At 43.0% G+C, this 21,293-nt stretch overlaps 1 protein-coding gene across 7 annotated transcripts in view; it reads right to left on the bottom strand.

The window, feature by feature from the left end:
• The window catches only part of RREB1 (ras responsive element binding protein 1), a 123,094-nt gene that overhangs the window by 57,312 nt on the left and 44,489 nt on the right, over positions 1–21,293 (bottom strand). For all 7 annotated transcript variants that reach the window (XM_027897357.1, XM_027897354.1, XM_027897355.1 and 4 more), the window contains 4 exons: positions 8,706–8,825; positions 7,165–7,367; positions 2,553–2,642; positions 1,007–1,170 (listed from right to left, as the gene is read on the bottom strand). In XM_027897357.1, coding sequence (XP_027753158.1) covers positions 1,007–1,170; positions 2,553–2,642; positions 7,165–7,367; positions 8,706–8,825 — 577 coding nt within the window. The remainder of the gene's footprint in view (positions 1–1,006; positions 1,171–2,552; positions 2,643–7,164; positions 7,368–8,705; positions 8,826–21,293) is intronic.

Genomic DNA, 21,293 nt, shown 5'->3' with positions numbered 1-21,293 from the left:
AGCAGCTATTGCTTCCTTTGACATTATGTTATCCTTCTTTTTGTCATCAAAATCATCCCTTTCATTCCACCTATAGCACACTGCTTGGAAAATGATTAGCAATAATCAAGGAAACAAGATCCCTTTCCTCCCACACAGAACTAGTCTGTAACCATCAACTCTTGCCATTTTGCTTATAAGCTATATTCTTTTCCCCTACTTGTCTTGCAGTTTCTTTGTAGGTTGGAAACTCTTTGATATGGGGACTGAAGCTATGTGGGAATCCACGAAGTCTTAATCAGCTCTGAGGTGTTCCACCCATGCAAATAAATGAATGCTGAATTGAGGGATGAGAGAGGAGAAGGAACACACATGTGATTTAACATTTAGTTTCCCCAGTTGATAACTAGATATTTTGCTACATCCCTACAAAGAAAACTACATGAAATATATTTGGAAACTTGTGTTACAGAGAATTTGCAGATCTACAGCGCATTAAGTTGTTTACAGGGCAAACAAGTTTTTATGTATGTATTTAAAAACAAGATCAAATGTGCCAAAGAGGCATCTTCATGACAGCACTTGGATACCTAAGCACGTAACATCAAGACCACCACAGATGTTCTAATTCAACCACTTGCATCTACGATTCTGAAGCTGCAAGATTAGAAGCTCCTATACAGGTTGGTTTTATATTTTTGTCCCCAGAGAAAAATCAATTTTTCATCATCATCATCATCATCACAATAACAATAATAATAATATTACTACTGAAAAAAAAAAAAAGCTGTAAGAATTTTCGATAATACTTAAAGAGAGCTAGAAAACCTGTCTCAATCCTGACTTCCTTCCACTACCTAAACATTCTGGTGTGTATGTGTGTCATGCCATATTTCTAGGTCCCAGATGCTTCACGCTGTCTGCCCAAGTAAGTGTCTTTAGTCAGTTTTAAATTCCCTCCAAGGAAACAAACCAGCCACCTATGGCGTAATCCTTTTCAAACTCCTGGAACACGAGCAGCACTCACCTGTGCATGTTTCCATTGGTGGTGAAGGACTGTCCACATACTGAACATTTATAAGGCCTTTCACCTGAGTGCACCAGCATGTGGCGATCAAGGGAGCTCGCTGAGCTCAGAGACTTTCCACAGATGCTGCAGGAATGGTCTGTCCCTCCAGTGTCAGTGTTATGCTAGAGAAAGCAACGATTTTTTTTTTTTCATTGAAAGTCCCTTCTGAAGTGCTGGTAAAATATCATCAAGAACTATAAACATCTCAAAAGCAGCTTTAAAAGAGCCACTCTATAAAGCACAATACCTTATATTAAGGTGTGCCCAGTATATACCCCTCCTTCCCAGCCCTCCCCACCACAACTCCACCACCACCCCCCCACTCGATTTTTAACCCCTTAATGCATGAGCAGAAGTAGCTGTTTCATACAGCCTGCAACGCCTGTCACATGCAGCATTTCTCCTGCATCTGCAGCAAAAGAGGATAGAAGGGGATTCAAAAACAACCCATCAGGTAAAGAGTACCTCGGGACACTTTAAGCTGTGCAGTGGTTTGGGGTTGTGTGAGCGGTAAGGAAAGAGGATGTAATTGTGAACTTCAGAGCAGAAGAAAGACACTTAAAAACAAATACTCTTTAAAGATATTGATTTCAAACTGACTGTGTAGTAAGAAAACAAAAGTAAACTGCTTCTGAATGCACATGCAGACTTCTATGGCCATAAGAGTGCATTACAGGGTCAAATTAAGGCCATAAGCAACAGTGCTATGTGCACCACTCTTTCTTACTTGCACTCAGAGACTCTAAGATTTCTTCACATATGAAAAAAAAAACACCAGGAGAGTAATTAAAAAAAAAAAAATTAAGTAACAGTTACAGTACAGGAGGAAAAACTGAAGTAATAAGTATCTAGTGAACTCAGAGTCATCAACCACACCTTAGCATCCAAAGCAGAATCTTCTGCTAGAGAAAAGGCCAAACCTCCTAATTAAGTATGCATATATTTCAGGAGGAGCAAGAACAGGCCTGTAGCTGACAAAAAAAGTACATTATCCATTAAAAAAATATATTCTTAATTCTGCGCCCCAAAATTGCTTATATCCTGTGAAGGACTGGAAGGCTCTTCTATGCTGAGTTGATTTAAAAATTGTGTCTTCCTCCTCCTTAATTTACATGACCAGGAAAAAGATCTGTACTCAAACAGAATAACAAAACAGGACTTACTGCCTCACGATGGAAGCAGCTTTCCGGATCCTTAGGACACCTTAAGCTACACAGAACAGGACATACATCCTTGTTTGAGCTGCTGGGGGTGGGCAGGGAGGGACAGAATGCCGGGTAAGGAAGGGAGGACAATTGCCCACTTCAGAGTTAGGTTTGTGGGGTGCGTTTTTTTTTTAAGAAAATGAAGACTAAAGGAAGACTAAAATAAAACAACTGAATAAAGTTATAATGGAAGCATTTCTGACTTGCACGTGGAATTGATCTTCACCAGTACAAACTGCACCCTGGTAAATCAGACATTCAATAGAAGTAAGAAATCAAGAGCTGGTAACTCTACATACCTGACGAATGTGCATAGTTAGCTGGTGCTGTGTAGTGCAAATCTTTTCACACAGAGGACAGGTATAGGAAGACTTCTCTTCTTTTGTTTCCTGCGAACAAAACAGAACAAAACAATCAGAAGGAATATCAACATAAAAGAATTAAAAAGCTGTTACTGCTGAGAGTGGAAAAATATAATTGATCCTAAGTAAAAAAGGCCACTGCTAACAGAGTAACTTATCATCTGATAGATTCCTCAAGGAAGCTTCAGAAACTTTCTGAATTTATAATTAGGGGCCATTTCAACTACCACAGAAGTACAGCAGCTGTTTTAACAGCACATGGATACACAGCAGTACCAGTTTAGGACAGGAAGTGAAGGCAATTATTGTGACGAGCTCAAAGTGCCAGGAGGAATTTAGGTGAGCAGAAAATAATGCCTGGAACACCACCAGAATATGTGGGAAAATGTCATTAATTTTCCCAAAGGATTTTTAATAGCCAAGTTGTCCGAACTTCAGATTTTCCACCCCATCTTGTGGCAAAGCACTATCTCGGTGCACTTTTCTATGTTCTGTTCCATGGCTGACTCAGAAGGAAGAGCCACATTTAGTGAATCACCAGCACCAGTATCCTGTGTTTCTCCTGGAAGCATCCCATTCAGGCACACTGGCCAGGCCCAACCCTTCTGAAGCTTGCAAGATCTGATGAGATCATACTGAGAAAGAGGTGACAATGCAGGAGTGTACGTGACTCCAAAAGAACACATTATGAACCCGGTTATTCTCCACCCAGGTGAGAATCAGGAGTAACCACGGTCAAACCACGAGTACAAACAACGAAGCTGACCAGAGAGCTCAACCTGATTTAACTATGCCCTTGAGACACTGAGCAAAGCCACCACTCTTCTAGCCAAGGATGAAATGGCACTCTTGCAGGAATTAAAGGCCTGAATCTGTCCACAAGGATGGGCACTGGATGACGTAAAGGGTATTTTCACTGCCTCACTAAGAAGCCCAGGTGTCGCTTCTGCACCAATGCCTGTATATTAAAAAGAAGACGGTCTAGCACTGAATATTAAACCTCAGTTTTTGTCAGAATGATGCAAATCTTCACCAGATAGATCCACTGCTTATTACCTACACTTCTAGTGGCAACAGTACAAAAACCATGTCTGCATGACCAATAGGAAAATATCATATTTATGGCCAAATGCCATTTTCTAATGAAGTTTTATGCTGGATATTTTAAGTACCATTAGCAAAAGCATGAAAACAAGCAAAGAGAAAAACCAATCCTCATTAGCTCTTTAGCTGTGAGGAAGTTGGTTGGTATGATTGTGTTTATGCATTTCCTCTCTCCAGGCAATTCTCTTCCCTCAATGCCATCCCAAAGGTCATCAACTCAGAAGCAGCCATTTGCAAGTTGTCAGACACAAGCATTCATAAAGAACATTGAGAATGACTAACACAAAGCTCTGTGACAAATTCTCTGGCATGTTAGGAGGGAAGATGCTGACACAGTGTTAGAGAAAGTTCTTTTTACATCTCAAAATTTAGGGGACCATTTTAGAGAGCCCCCTGTTATAACATTACACTGTGTTTTCAAAAACAGGGTCATGATGATTTTCTATTAATTTCAGTGACCTGTGGACATGGCTGAAGAGCTATTTTCCCATTTTGTCCGAAGTAAACAAAACTTGTGACTTCACTTCTAAGAGGATTGGGACTATAACAATTAGGTTCTCCCACTCCTCTCTACTCTTTTGCTTGTACACATTTTTCTAACTGTATGTCAGGGCTCTACATCCCACTGTAGGCTACGGATACAGGCCAAGGCCTAATGTACTAACACCTGCAAAACATTAGAAAGCAAGAAAAGCTGCCACTATGAAGTCTGAACACCCAAAGAAAACTGAATTGCATTATCCCAGTGCCCCTCCCCCATTTTTATATGCAAACACGTAATTCACCAATGTTCATTCCATCCTACTTCAGCAACCTGCCCGTGGAATAATGTTCAGCTCCAAATATACTGCAACCGTGTTAAAGCTGGCTCAGGACAGAGAACAAGCAAGCTGTGCCGTGAGGAAAATCCCTGTAGCTGTGCTGACAGTTTAGATGGTGTTTAATCCCCAGGGTATTTCTGTGAAATTATCAACCCACTAACTGTTTTTTGTCCCCCCCCTCTTTAAATGAGTGCCACAGTTCTACATGATGCACTTGATTGTTTCAAAGTCTGTTTAAGATTTCCAGACTGCCTTCTCTTTGAATCAGCAAATTAACAGAAGATAGAGTAACTACTGGTTCACCTTGAAGCAAAGATCAGAAACACACTATAGCTCGGCCAGAGCTGATTAGTATTGAATCTGGGGTTTATTATTAACTAAAACCCAAACTTTCTCCAGTGGTCAGACAGGGTACATGCTGCATACCGTAACACAGCTCAAGCAAATCCAGGGTATCTACAAAAGGAATGCTGTTGACTGACTCAATGCAGACCAAAAACCATTAGCATCCCTACTGTAAAAGTACCCTCATTCACAAATTTGGATCATAGCACTCAGCTATCCCACCAGAGCCGGGTTTGCAAAAACACAGTTCCTAAACTGACAGATAAAATTAAGAGCTCATTTGTTAGCTACTCTTCCTTTAGTAAGTCAACCTGGCACAACCACTCTGCATTCAAGTGATGGGGAATGCTTTTGCAGTTGTGCACTAGGTCCATTTGTTTTTCTCCAGCTCAAAAAAACTACCTCTGTCACACTTTTTATTTTCTTCAAGAGCAAAGCAAATGAGAAGTTAAAATGGATGCAGGTTGATGTGAGAACATGTTTATTAGACTATGGGTAGACGACAGCCAAGATAAAGTCAGCATTATAAAGAGAACCACAGACTTTGGGACAAAGGTTCAGGGCAAAATGTTTCACTGCCAACTCATGGGAAACAGCAGTCAGACCCAGAAGACTAGCTAACTGTTATTATCCTTGAAGTTATAATAAGGGGAACATTATGAGCAGAATCTGAGATCTGTGCACTGCCACACACTAGAACAATTCAGTGCTTTCATTCTGCTATGCTGAAAGTGGAAATTTGCTGTATTAGAAGTTGCTAACCAGATTGATACCTGCTTAATATTTCACATCTCACTTGTATTTTCTCAGTAATGTAGCCATTTGCCCCTCTGGCCTTAATGATCCTTCAGCCTAAAAACAAATAGGCTATTTACTATGTTTTCAATCTATTTGTTTATTTTTATGCTGTAAGAATCCCTCTTAATCCTGTCACATTTACTCTTGAGCTTCCTTTGATTCGATGCCCATAGAACTATCAGGTGGAATAAAGGTCACCAACACTAATAAACTTCCCTGAAGCCAAACCACATGGTGTACCGGTGGACAGCTGTGTAATAGCACTGCCACTGAGACTGGTCTGGACTCCAGTGCCTCATTTCACATGATGAAATCAAGGAACCAGGGCAGCCCCCAAGTGAGGACTGCAAATAAACCTTAAAGCCAAGTGCTAGGCAATCCAACCCCACAAACACAATTGTCTGTATACAGCCCAGACTCTTCATGTAAGATTTTCCATTTACAATTAATGGTTTTTAACTCCTTTCACGCTAAAAATCCAAGACAAGTCATTAGTCTGCCAACTGGGCAGCTACTCAGCAAGCTATTAATAAACTACTACAGGAACATCCCGAGTCATGCCTCTCAACCTTTCTGGTCCCTGTTACATCTTGGTTCATTTACAAAGTCTCTGTGCTTCACGGTAAGCTCTGAAATCAAATGGACACCGGGATTTGGGGTATTTCTTGATATTCTGCAGCACCTTCCTTGGTAGAGCTTGGCCCAGAAGAAGAAAAACATGAACATAAATAACCACAGCTTTAACTGGTATGACTCTCTCCTTTCACTTGCTTAGATTAATACTGCTATCAACTGGTGCCATCAACTGGTAAACAGAACAAAACCGATAAAAGCTAAATATATTTCCTCTGCAAAATTCACATAAAGCATTCTGCAATAGCTCTTCATGGTTTTATTAACAAGGAAGAAAGGGCATCTTACACTTACACGTGTAAATTGCATATCCTGATGGATGTTTTGTTCTAGCACCACCTTTAACCTTAAATCACTTGTATCTTCCCAAGGGACAGCTGCACACCTCACGAGGCGTCCCACATGATGGATGAGCCAAGTCTCCCGTCAAACTACTCTGCTCTTCTCTGAGGTCGTTCTTTTCTCCTAGTTTCATGAATTGAGCTGGTCCCCCAACAGATTATGCAAATGAAAGAGCCTGGAGAAAGGATGTAGTGGGACTGAAACAGCAGTTCTTGGTGACTTTGTCATGGCTAGGGGCATCTGCTAGACCAGTTCACCATTGCATGACACTGGAGCTCGTGCTCAAGTTTTTGTGTGGGAATCCAAGCAAGAGGACCAACCCTCTGATTATCAGTTTTCTAACTAGAGAGACACCAGAAAACACACACAGAGAAACAACAGAAGAGGCAAGAGAGATCCACTGAGGGAAAATAGGCAAAATAATCAAAGAGACATAATTGCATCTTATCACTTCCCATACAGCTGCTTGTCTCCCCTTCTCCCACCCTGCATTTGGGTTTACACACCTGGTTCCTCCTGCCAATTCGATTTGGTGCAGGAGACTTTGAGGGGGATTTGACATTTTGAGAGTTCCCGCCGTTTTCAGCGATCTTCCCCACATTCATCACTGCTGACATCATGGCGTCAATGGAGGACAAGTCTGCTCCGTCCAAACTGTTTGGTGAACTTGGGGATACCTTGTAGGTGTTTAAGCTTTCCAACTGCTTCTCTGGAATTATAAACAAAAGCACACATGAGTTCTTAGGCCACCTTGAAAAAAAAAACCCAACTCATAGTATTTTCAGCTGTCTGTAACTCACATCACACTCTGCTGAATCATCACAGATCACAGGCCACAGTCCATGATAACTGGAATTCTTGTAACAGGACAAGTTGGAATGCACAAGACAAGGTGTACATTTCTTCTCACAGGACATTCACATTATCTTAACTTTCAAACTTAATTTTCTATGGAGCTTATAGTGATTTACCTCATACTCGCCTGCTGTAAAATGGTATCATTCGTTGTACCTTGCGATCACCATGAACTGATGAATGCATGTTCTGGTAAGCACAATCATTCAAGTAAGCATGTGTTTTGAGGAGAACTGCATAATTAAGGCATCAGTAACAGTGTAGGGTACTGGGTTCTCTTTTTAGCAAAGTTTAAGCCAGCCCTGTATATGGAATAAGCTAAATTACCAAAAATCTAACCAAAACAAAACCCCATATCCTCCCAGTAGCCTCTTTACTGCCACAGCTGGCATCTACGTAATTTTCCTTTTTCTCTTTTGGTCTACCAAGCCATACAAGGCATGGAGCATATGTGTTACACCCACAACTAATGTCACAGCTAAAGCTGTTGAGATTCAGACTAGTCCATCACATACTGTATGTAGCATGGATGTTTCTATCTCAGATACCAAATTCAAAACACACCTAAAATCTCATCTTTGCTTTCCCGACATACAGATGTGTCAAACACGCGGGTAAGGCCTTTAACTTTGCTCTTTACGAATTTGAAAAGGAAAATGCGTTCAAATTAAACACTCCTTTCCCCCAGAAGTAGTCTCCCAAACAACCAGGAACACCCTGCAAACCTACTGCTCTGTCACCTCTGGTGGAAAGCACAGAATTTTAATGTGCGTTGTGAGAAAGTCACTGTAACAGAAGAGTATGTGAATGCGAACAAGGAGAAACACGTTTGTCTGTGAACATTTGATCTCTGCATAATACTGTCTTTGGAACATAAGTTTGAAGATTATAAACAGGTGGTTTTTCTGAGGCTAAGTTATGTGGTGCCAAGTTACTGGGAGCCAAGAAAATCTTAGTTTGGAAGCCTGCAGTGGTAGTCAAGTATTTATGCGCCCATGCTTCTGTTCAAACTATTTTACACTTTTCAGATAGATAAAAGTTAGGTATGGAGAAAGAAACATATCCACCGGTGCTTCTGCTCAATGTATCCTATACTCCTCACACAGATAAGGTGTATGGATGGGTAAGAAATGTTTCCACATTCTTAATCAATGCCCTAATTTACAGTCACAGAGCTAGTCGAACCAGTTACCTTCATCTTTATCCCCCGACTGACTGTGGCTCTCTTCTTGGTTGCTGGTCTCCTCACTTAGTGTAGTACGTGTAGTAGCGTCTGGCTCTTCAGCCTCTTCTTCAGCAGCACCCTCTAGCACTACATGATGGAGAAGGGAAAAAAAGGAACGGCTTAAATTTTTCTGGAAGACATTTTAGCAAAGTAAGACTACAGTCCTCTAGTTTGAGGGCTCCCCTTACTGGCACATAGGCCCGCTGACAGAAGCTTGTAAACAGTTCCAGCACACCCAAGCACCCACTCCAGGCACTGAGCTGGGAGATGCTGTTGCTTCTGCCAGTGGGAAAACCTGGGCAAACAAAGAAAGGAAACCCTTACCAGCTTCGTCCCCAGTATTCAGCCAGCAAAAGAAGGAGGAGGAAGAGAGAGCAAGCTAGCATGTCACTGACAGTAGTGATGTTTGATTAAGAAGTTGGAAGAATATTCTGCAGCTAGAGAATTTACATAATTCAATTTCATACGTGCACTGCTCCCCTCTTCTCTTCTTGGAAGATTAACCTTTACTCCAATATGTGAATTCACTGTGACCACCTCCTTCCTTCTAGAAGTGGTGGCATGACTACTGAGGTTTCTGGGACCATTGGGCACATTCTTCATAGCCACTGCTCAAGGTTTCCAGATGAGTTGAAGCATAAGCAACCACTGTATGCACCAACAGAATTCCTCCACACCCCTTTCTAAAACCACAAACTTATCATGGTATCGTTGGGGTTTCAGAAAGGATACCTGTTCTGTCTAGAGAATGACAGGGCAGTTAAACATCCTTTTTAGAGGTGATGGGGGATGATCAACACATGAGAAACAGAGGTGTTCCCTGCTATGGCACTCATGGCTATAGCCTCTGGAAAAGGTTATTCATAATATCGAAAACTACTGATATATTTTTAATGGAGAAATACACCTTTTTAACCTTACAAGCAAAATATTTATTTCATTATGAAAGGAAATACTCTGTGGACATTTCATCATCTCAGATTTACAAATCACATCCAGTAAACTTAATGCAAGTTTTCCTTTTATCAGAGAACAGAGACAATTGCCTTCAAACCACAGTTAACTCAACAGGGTTTCTTCCTTTAGAAAAAAAGACATTCTCAAGGATGTCATGCAAATCAGTCACGCAACACATCTTCAAATGCTGTTTGGACAGCATTTGAAAACAATAAATCACTACATTATCTCAACTACTAACATTTTAGAGCGCCCAGGAAGGGACAGACAAAAAGAAAGGGCCCACCTTGTGTCAAGCAGTTCCTCATTTCATACCATGCCAGATAAAGCAATGGATTCAACTTTCCCACATTTCGCTGCCAACCCTCTTGGTAGCAGCACACAGATGATCTGACATAGCAAGCCAGTGCAGTCTAGAGACAAAACCTGGGACCTGACTAAGCCCAGCATTTAAGGCTCAGGATAACATCAACCTCTTAATAAACACTGTTTTCAATTCGCATCTTCAAAAACAGACAAAATATTATTCTGAACAACTCGAGGTAGCTATTCCTTAGTCAATTTTGAACTTTTCTGTTAAGGAAATACTAATGGTCCCTCTGACACAGGGAATTCCTGCTCTAAGGTGAGGCCAAGCACCTATCCTTCTGTATTTTCTCCAGTAATTATGGGAGCCATTTATTTGTCTTTGTTTGTCCTTAACTGTTGTAACTTTACTGTTATTTTGTTTGTTTTTAAAAAAAGGTCCATCTCATTGAAGAGCAACATAGTAATTTCTCCCCCTGCCCCCTCAACCTTTTTGTGAGCACTTACGTGGTAGACGACTTAATTTTGAACAGAAAAAACATCAGAATTGTTTTTGAGAGTGGCCTAAATCTAAAGCTGCTTGCTCTATCTGCGTAGCACCACCAAAAATAAGGATCAGTTTAAGTCATTTGGAGAGATTTCTGTTAAAACAAATAAGTGCTTTAGTCCTCAAAACAACAAAACAACTTTTCATTCCAAAATACACATATTAATTCCTCTTTCATTTAATACCTAGGACATTAATGTCACCACTGATACATCCTGGAAAAAAAAAAATCTATTGTGTAACTGTGAAGACTCCCTTGTTTGCCAAGGTAACTTTCAGATAGCTGAGTAGCTTCCCAGTGAACTAGACTTGGAATTCCTAGTGTTGCTTTCAGCAACACTGAAAATGGGAAATGCTCAGAGAGAGCCTGCAGAAGGGGAAGGCATACAAACCTATCTACTGGTTTAGGAAAACCTGCCAGCTTGCTCTCTATTCCTTTTTCAGGAGAAAAACTATGCATTCTGCTATTACAGCATTTTATAAGTTCTGTGAACCAATGGTTACTTTTTTATTTCTAAATCTAAATATCTTCCTGTTAAGGCAAACCAACATATGAAGTCATAGATCTTGTTTTTAAAACCGTTTTCTGCACTTTAAAAAAATTTCCGATTTTCAAAGCAGTGTAAATATTGAAACTGAACTGTTGCTGCATATTTTTATTTACTTATGTATTTTCCACTCTCTTGCATGTGGCAAAAATGCACCACTGAAACAAAGACAACTGCATCAGCAGCACACACCAATTTCAGAAGCATTACTTTCTATTTGCAATAGGATATAGAAACAATAAGAATACTGGGCCAAATCACTCCTTCCTGTGGGAAAACCCATGGCAGAGCGCCTTTAGGCAGGAACTGAGAGATTTCGCTTGCAGCCTTGTTTTTAGTTTGGGTTTTCCCATCCCCCCCCCCCCCCCCCCCCTTGAAAAAAATGCATCACTGAGGATGGGGAAGCGTCAGGGTTTTTTTCCACAGCATCTATGAAACTCGGAATCAGACAGGCAGCAACCAGCATGGATGCCCTATGTCATACTGCCTTTAGGACTGTAAACCTTCCCAGCTCACACCAAATGTCCCTGTTTGGAGGTTGTGCTGATGGAGCCTCCTTCCTCCCTCTCCCCAAAAGAAAACAAAGACCTCCAGGAAAAAGGACAAACAGGAAATAAGCTGGCAAACAGTACAGCCTCAGGTTACATTCAACACTGGACCAAAGCCTCTAGGAAACAGGGAAGTGGTCACAGGCATCCGAGTCATCTTCTACTTTGAAGAAACCCCCCAGTGCCACATTCATCCTCTGTGAAAAGGAGGAAAAGAGAGCGAGCAACTAAGCAAGAGTGCTAACACATGGAAGGGGGGAAAGGACCAAACAAAAAAAAATGCAGCAGCCCTCTTTGCACAGTCACACCGAGAGACTGGTGTCTTCTGCAGGAACATGTTCCCTCCACTTGATGATGTTGCTGAAAACATGAAACTGGGGCAACTTCTACCCCACAGAGAGACTTGAGGGGCCTTTAGTTCCTGCTACTGACAAAGGCCCACCCCCTGATGCCCCACACAACAAGCTAACCGGAGAGTCACTGCAAAAGCAGAGCTTAAAAAAAAAGAAAAAGCTTGTTGCTTCCCATTCAGTCTGTACAGGAAGACACTTGCTAGACCTATTTCCTCCTTTGGGATAAAGTGTGACTCCAATGTATGTTAAAGCTGAGCCCATCAACAGTTACTTCCCCCCCTTCGCTTATGTGTATTTATTTGTGTTTGTTTGTTTGAAGACCACTCTAAAGACTTACAGCTGCTTCTCCTTCTGGTGAAGAGCATCACAGATGAAGTGGAAAGAACACAAGCCACAGGAGAAGGAAGAAAAAAGGAGAAGAAATGATGAGTCTTCAGAGTCACAGTCACTTGACTTGCCATTGAGAGGCAGCTACACAAGCACAGAGCAGCACGTCCCAGCCCCTGGGAGCTGGTACAAGTTCTCTGCTCCAGATTGCTCCACCGTCTTTGCACATGAGCTCTCCCTTTGGAATAGATAGGAAGAAATGCACAATACAGGCAAGAAGGTGGAAAACCTGGTATGTAGCACAAAGCTGCTCATTGTTCTGCCTTCCGAAAAAAATCCACATTAACGTTAAAGTAGAAGCCATGCACTAATTGGGCCAGGGAAAGATTAACACTCTCGGCCAAATACTTTTATTGGTTTCACTAAACATGCCGTGATACTCTTTCAGAACACGGTGGGGGAGGAGAAACAGGGAAAAGAAATGACAGGTTTAGGAACCCCTACACACATGCATTTCAAACCACTTTTTCCCATGAGGTCCAAACAGGAATCCTGAGCCTTCCTCATCATTTCCATCTTAGCAACACCATTAGCTTAGTCAAGGCTTTCCCACTGATTTTTTTTCTAAGTGGCAGGAAAAAAACCCAAGGATTATTTAAATGAAGGCCAGACCTGCTAGTATACAAATTTAGACAAGAACAGAACTTCAAAGAGGTATATCGCATTTGAATAAACAAAGTTTACCATTTACCGTTTACCCTCGAGATTATAATACCTAAGAATTGCCACACCACACTGCAAACTGTTTCTGATGCACTGGTCTTCTACTAAGCTTCTACAGAGAAGAGCAAAATTTGCTCCCAGAGCACATGGCAACAATCCCAAGCGCAAATCGTTGCTCCCAGCCCAAAAGAGATGTGCACTATCACCCGCACTCCTTCTTGAACATGATTTTGCATCAAAGTTGGCAGAAAGGAAAGAGGGTGAGAAGGCACTGTGTGGGAAGAAAAAAAGGTTAACACTATTCAAGGCACTGCCTCGAGGCAAAGGAAAACCAAACTCTGCCCTTGTTACTGAAGTATTGGTACTACTACCGTACCCAGTGGGTAGAGAATTTACTGGGAGCATCGCCTCACTGTCACCACTGCTATAGCACCAGCACAGAGCAGCCTACAGGGAAAGGAACACAAGCAGAGAAACACAGTGGCATGGAAGTATCGAGTGGCTGCTCTTCAATTTACCATTCCCTGAAAAATTAAACATGTTACCCCAAAGGTTTTGAACTTGTACCTGTAGAGTAACATTTTCCTCTAGGGTAAAACAAAACCAACCAAAAAAAACCCTAAAAGACAACAACCAAAATGAGTACCATCTCTTGAAGGGTACTCTCTGAGTACTGAAAGACGGACTGCTCCTCTTTCTATGAACTATCTGACTTATAGCGATACAATTGTTTTACCTGTGTTAGTGTATGTTCCTAAAATAACCCCATGGGTCTACAACATCCATACGCCTTTTCTTATCTAACTTGTACACAGACAGATGGAATAAACACGGTCAAGACGTAAAACTGAGCTAGGGACCACATTCTGGTGTGGGAGTGGGGCAGGGCAAGAAGCACCAAACAAGAACAAAACGACCCCCATATTTACAGATTATTTTGTATGCTCTTGTGACAAGACCTAACAGTTAGGTTTAATTTTAAAAACTCAAACATATTTACTCCTCCTGTTTTATCTTCTTGCAAGCATGAAGCGTTACATATGTGCATTTACTTTTTATGCAGCTTTTGAAAATCACTTTCTGGTGACCAGTAGTGCTCCTCAGAACTTTGGCTCAGATGACCAGAAGTTTCTCTCCATAAAGCACACCAGCATTTTAACTTAGCTAATGCCTGAAGTGAATGACAACTCTGAATCACCAGGATATTCTAGTATTACATTGATGCAATACACTGAAACAAGGAAGCTGTACTAATATAACAGTGAGACACTGCACTGGCAAAGCAGGGGTTTCCTGGATGAAATTCACCCACATGGTCCAACTAGTTCGCAGCAATGCACGGAGGTAGGAGGCAGCCTTAATATAAAATGCATTCATGCCTATCTTCTTGGCCCTGCACTCCATTAGCTAACTTTAACAGGGAACCCACATTTGCATCTTTTGCAAGCGTTCTGTGCCGTGGGAACAGCCCTAACAGCCCTCATGTGGGAGCTTGTGGTCTTGCTAGGCTAGAAAAGAGAACCTAGGCATAAGCCGTTTGGCACCAAGAGTGAAAGCAAAACCTGATGGACCCCTGGCTCCCAAGAGGAAAGCACAGCACATCTGGTAAGCACCTCAGAGGGTTTGATCTGAGCCTGCACCACATTCCTGACCAGCACTGCCATTTTCAGGGACGGCAGCACCACACAAAATGTACAGCAATAACTGCAATAACCTGTGGCTGTATTTAGGATCAACAGCTGCTGATGAAGTTTGAGATTCTTCTAACACCTTAGCAGCCTTTCCCCCTGACCAAAGACAGATCTACAAGCTGTTCCTCATCTTCACTGTCCGTATCAGCTTATTGGTGAGCACCTGGCCCTCCAGAAGCCTTTGTCACCACACTGCAGTCAGCTTCAAGAGTTTGTTCAAGCAAAAAGGATACTGAAATTTGAAGACAGATTAACAAACCTGGGACAACAAGCATCGTTTTGAGGAACAAAAATGAAGTCAGGGCAACATCAGAGTATAACAAATGGTTGTCAGCAGACATCCCTACACTCCTACCCACATAGACAACGGCAAACACTGCTCCATCCTCATCCTTGCCTGCCTGCACAGCTGTCAGGATGCCAGTGGGAAGGGAGCCTGGCTTCCCTTAGTCACTGGGAACCACAGCAATGCAGGGGGAACACGGAACAAGGCAGGCCTTGGGCTTTACCCAGCCCATCCCCTCCCCTGCACCCTCCCCGCTGGCTGAGGAGGGACACAAAAGCAATACTGTCTGTCCTTATAAGCTCTGCTTTGCATGTGTTCGGGGAGTGGGGACAGCTGTGCGGACGGCTCGCAGAGTTCCAGGAAGTCGATGTGTTTCTTGGCTTTAACTCCAGTTTATTTGCCTTAGATGAAGTGGCGACCCGAGAAAGTCCCTTCAAGTCTCTCCTCGGCTGGCAATGGCTGCAGCAGGGCAGCACTCCTTGGGACATGGTCCAGGGTCTCTCCCCACACCAGTCAGCCTTCCCCACTCCAGTTACCGCATCTCTCCCTTGGGTCAGGGCTGGCTCACATCCTACCGGGCAAGGGGATGGCCTTGGGACATGGTGTGGGAGAGGGTGGGAGTCCAGAGCACAGAGACTGGAGGGAGTGGCCCTGAATGTGCTTTCCCTCAGCAGGCAGGATGGAGGTATCTTGCAAAAGCAGGAACGGGTCAGGCAGGTGGTGTCACATTGCTGCCAAAACCACCACTTCCCACACAGCCCCAAAGGAGCTGAGGACAGGGCAAGAGAGCCGAGGGGCAGGGGGAAGCCGAAGTGAGGACCAGTGGGCAACCCCATCACACGTGTTTCCCTGCCAAACAAGTTGAGGAAGGAAAGACGCACCTGCCTGAGGGGAGCCCCAGAAACCCTGGGGCAGCACAGCCCCAGGCCACAAAACCTCTGCTGCTGCCATCTGAGATAAGCAAGAGAGGATGAGGGATGCAAAACGAGCAAACAATCAAAATGTAACTTTGTGGGTTTATTGTTTGGTTTTTGTTTATTTTGTTGTTTGTTTTTTTTTCATTTTTGCTTTGTCCTGACAAACCCTATTAATTTAAATCCCTGGAGGGGAGTGAGAGGGGAGCTATAGTTTGATGTCCCATCACTTACTTACATTGCTAAGCAAGCGCTGTGCTGAGGGAATGAGAAACTTGTCCAAGAGCACAAGGGGTGAGCTAGATGCATTGCATTAGGGAGAGCCAGATGGAAAACATTTCTGAGTAACAGAGAAGAAAAAGCAACCTCCTCTTCAAACAGTCCAAGTTCCAGCACCCCTCGGCTCTGACTGAGGAGAGGCTGCAGGCATGCAGGGCAGGCAAAGCAGGACGCTGGGCTCAGCTGGGTAGCTGTGACGGAGATGCTGACATCCCCGACAATATATGGCCAGTCTAAACCACGGGATATCTTGTCCTTTTAAGGTGGGCCAAGAGCAAGCATCTGTGCAGCAGCAGCAACACAGCCCCAGCGTGCCATCAATAGCCCCTGGTGTCACTGAAAAAAGAAGGGGCTCCTGTGCCATGCCAACTGGCTGTGCAGATGCCCGGGCACCCACCCCGAGAGGAGACAATCTGTCCGGTTGTTCCTCCGCGCAGCATCACGGAAACAAGAAGGCACATTAGTAACAAGAGGAAGAAAAGCCACGAAACCATGTGGCCGGGGCTGCTCCCTGGCAATTGGTGCCTGCAGCTGTTGGGGAGGGAGGGGGGGAGGAGGGAGGGCCAGTCCTCGTCCCAATCTCTGTCCCTCATCCTGACAGCCAGCAGCTCAGCCAAGGGCAGCATCGGACTCAGCACCTGAGGTGAAGGTTTAGAGCAAGTCTCTGGAGGAAGAAACAAGCATATATTTCACCCCCTCACACTTGCTCTTCACATGTAGCCAGAGCTGCATGTGCGCAGGACGGGTTCAACAGGGATTAGAGAGGCACGATGAATCACGCTGAGGAAGATGCAGAAAATGTCCTGTGCTAGTGCCCTGCTTCTTGTGCGGCGCTCTGATTGCAATCCTCTTCTTCCAGGATGAGGATTTAAAGAGAGCTTCATAAAAGGGATTGATTGCACAGGTAATTTTACAGAAAACATTCTGAAAATAGGGTAAGCTAAACCAGGAAAAGACTCCCTTCAGAGTAGCTGTGTCCCACGTGGCATTTCACATGGCTGTAAGTGCATCCATATGCTAGCAAACATCCTTACACAGGCAAGCCCAAGGGAGAGAGCAGCAGTTCACTTACTGCAGAGAACCCAACTCATCCTTTGCAGTCCAACCACAATGTCTTTGCAGGAGATGCCAGCACACTCTCTGCTTGGAGCACTGTACCAGGCAGGATGGCAAAACATTTTACACCTCACGAGATAACACAGTATGAGAAAATGAGAAAAGAAAAAGTAGAAATTACAGGGATTTAACCCCATTTCCTGGTGGTAGTATTGTCAACCATCAAGATTTTATCACGAGCCTGTAAAATCTGATGCTGCTACATTACTGCACAACAATCTCGAAATGTTTAAGTCAAAATTCTAGTTTTCTGGGTTGTGGAAGAAGGACAGAGGCATTACATGCTCAGCAAAATACAAAAAGTAAATTGAACAGATTAATTTTAAAGCCTCAAGCTTTCAAGTATAATCGTGATCTCAGATGCTCAACCTGTAATTTCTTAACGTGTAGGGATAGCAACACGGAGTGCCCCTTCCCTACCACAGCACATTTTTTTACCCTGGAAAATATACCTTCCAAAACTAAACTGGCTTTTTTAAAGAGAGAAAAGAATCGCAACATCTCAGCACGTTTCTAACATTTTACTTCAAAGCCAGCATCACTGCACTTTAATGCTACTTAAAGATGGGAACCTCCACCAAATTACCAAACTCATTTTAAGCAGAAAGAGATTCAACATGAAAATATTTTGAAGAGAGAATGATTCAAGAGTTTGTGGCTCTTCTCACTGCTCTTTTCCAGGGAGCATGACTTGCTGACAGGATTAACTACTGCCAGGCTCACGAAGCTGGGAGACAGCTGCCACATGGCAGCCATTTATTACAAAGCTCCACTCCTCTAAAGTTAGGAAAGAGGCAGACTGTTTCATCTGTGTTATCAGCAGGGTTCCTCTGCCCCACAGGCTTTAGTGACTAGGCTTTTTCTAAACAAACACCTCCTTTTCTCCCCCACCTTGTTAACATCATTATCTTCCTGTCTTCTGTTTCTGGTCAGCACAGGAACTATTTCCCCTATCACATTCTCCAAACGACAACAAAAATAAATATATAATCAAGATAATTTAAAAAGTTTAGAAACACACATTATATTCCTACCTCCCTCACACCCCCAAAATAGATTTTTAAATTGGAAGGTTTTAGCTTGAAGTTTTTAGAGGGGAAACCACATGCCATAGGGAGGAGAGAGGTGTGCTGAAGCAAAGGGACTCAGAAGCATGCTGTACAGCCCCTGCTCTCCCATCCACCCTGGGAGGCCCTTGCAATGTCAGTCTCCCACTGCAGTTATCCCAAGCGGCTACACAGCTTTACATGAGCCAGACAACCAGTAGCACTCTCTCCTAGCTTGTATCTCCACACCAGGCAAACGCTCTGGAGACCCACAAGCCGAAGCAACATCTGCCCTGCACTGTACAAGGCACAAACAGGTCTCAAGTCAACCACCTCCTACAGTCTGCTAAGGCCCAGGAACAGATATATACCATCTACATAACCTCCATGAGATATTAAGCACAGACCACCATCAGCTGCCATTCTCCTGTTATTGTGAAACCAAGTTAAAAGACACAAACTAGCTGTTTTAATTTTATGGGGGGTTTTTCTAGATATATATTTGCCACAGATGCTAGAGTACCACAGATCACTCAAACTGAGGTTTATTGCTTCCTCCAGGTGAAGGACACCCACCCTTCAGAAAAAACATCTCTCTCCCACCACTGATGAACAAGTTGCCACAGTTTTGTGAGCACACCCCACTGGCTTATACCAGCTGGGCCAACAACCTTTGGGGTTGTTTGCAGAGCTCTAAATTCTCCAAAGTTTCTTTCTTGGTTTAGTTAAGTAAATTAATTACAGCAATAGACAGTGCTAGCAAGCCTCTCCAAGTTGAGATCTGCACAGGAAAGCAACTAGGAAAATTTTAAACCGCAGTGCTACCTGCCAATGGCACTCTTCAGTAGGAGACGACTTTCTATTCTGAAGCACACACAGTGAAACTAACCTGTGGGAGGTACTTCCAGCACACTAACGAAGTGAAACAGCATCTGTTAATTATCATAGACTGCAACATGCATGCAAAAAAAGGGCACGGGGATCCTGTTCAGTAATTTCTTATGGAATTCAGAAGTCCCTCAGCTTTGTCAGAGGGTAAAAGAAGCCTTCTAAGAAACAATATATCTCTATCTGACCTGAAAAAAAAAATATACTTTCAAAACAAGGACTGCATAGACACACATACGAAAATCCCCCTTCATCCACAATCATATCCAGCTGCTGACTTTCCAAGTTCCTTGCAGTATAGCCTTTGCTCTGGGACTTTAAAGGCCTAGCAGCCATTTCTAAAGGATTTTACAAAGTACACTGGCCTGGCCTTGTAAAAGCTCATGAGGAATCCACAGAGGTCATCATGCAGCTTAGACAGTCTGCAAACAGCATAATCCACGTGCTGGTGAGGTAAGGAATGACCAGAGTCGGCGGGATAGGCCTGAAGACTTCTGCAGTGACTGCTTCCTCCAACAATGCTGTAAACCCTGGAGGAAATGCCTGCTGATCTTCAAAGCCCTTCAGTAGGAACAGCCCTAAGTTTCCTGAACATGAGCATTCTGGTTGCAAGGCCACAATCCTCTTATACATACAGAGAAAAATACAAAAACAAAGGAAACAAAAAAATTTAAAATCCACTAAGGTTAATAACTGCAAATAACCAGCGAGACTGACCCTCTACTTTGCAACGAGCTGTCGGATCCATCCAGCAATGTTTTGATGCTCCTCGGCACAACAGCCACACGGATCAAGCAGCAGCTTACAATCTCTGCAGCTTTCCTTTTTCTACTCCAGGCAGTCCTCCACACGTGTAGACTCCTGGACCGCAACACTCAGTTGTTCGGACTACGAGGGGATGCTACAGCCTGTAGCTGCACAAGGTGTCCACCGTAACTATCTCAAGGCCACTGCTGTGTGCTGCACTGCCAGCAGAATTTTAGGTACAGCCTTCAGTAGCCTGACGGGTTTCACAGGCGACCATGAGTAAAGGGGAGTCTGGACACCTGCACACTGCAAAGAATTGCAGGAAGTTTATTTCAGGAACGCTGGGGAAAAAAAAAAACAAAACAGACAAAATTGTGAACAGGTTTCTTCAGTAAGTGAAGTTTCAAGTTGCTATTCCTCCAGCCAAAAACGTCTGCTGCTAGTCCAAAACCACCCTCTTCTTCCAAAAACCCAATTCCACTGCTAGTGCTTCACACATTGCCATCAAGCAGATGATACAGACAATTCTGGAAACAATTCATGTATGAAAAGGGAAATTCATTTCCTCCTGCTGACTCCCTTATATTGACATATAATAAACCAAAACATTAGCCTGAAAACAACCCAGTGTGAACTATGCATAGGTTCAACCCAGTTCTGGGTAAAGTAGTAGTTACAAGTAGAGAAAAATGAATGATGACAACAAAAAAGTTGACCAAGAGGCCTGTGTGCCCACTCGCATCCACCCCAACTTCCACAGTAGGACAGCCAGTGGAAACTTGACTCATCACTTTCCTACAGGCATACACAGTGAAGCAACATGGAAATATCATAATCAGACCTACGATACTGAAAGTCACACTTCTTTTGAGGAGTGATGCTTCCACATTAACATTTTCTTGGTTATGTAAACATGCACACCCACACAGCCACCATCTTTTAATTCTAAGCATGAAATCACCTTGCTTTTTTTAGTTTTAAGCCAGCACATACTATGAAAATATTTATATTTACATTGATCTTGCTAAGGTCACTTAGAATCTACTCTACAACCAGAGGTGAAGTAGACCTTAAGTGTTTTAAAAGAACCACAAAGAAAAATAAATAAATCTGATATTATTCACTGATTAAGTTACAATTCTTTAAAGGACCAAACTATATTTCTACCTGAATGATACATTCCATTCTCCAAACTTAACATTAAAATTATGTTCATTTTCATGAGCAAAAGTAAAGGACAAAGAAAACCTCAACACCAGAACTCCTGTTTTCCCTCAGA

This window comes from Empidonax traillii, unplaced genomic scaffold (genome assembly GCF_003031625.1).
Source record: "Empidonax traillii isolate 1590-97213 ecotype Southwest subspecies unplaced genomic scaffold, ASM303162v1 scaffold537:size946161, whole genome shotgun sequence".
Lineage (NCBI taxonomy): Eukaryota > Metazoa > Chordata > Aves > Passeriformes > Tyrannidae > Empidonax > Empidonax traillii.
This window is presented reverse-complemented; position numbering and strand designations above follow the sequence as displayed.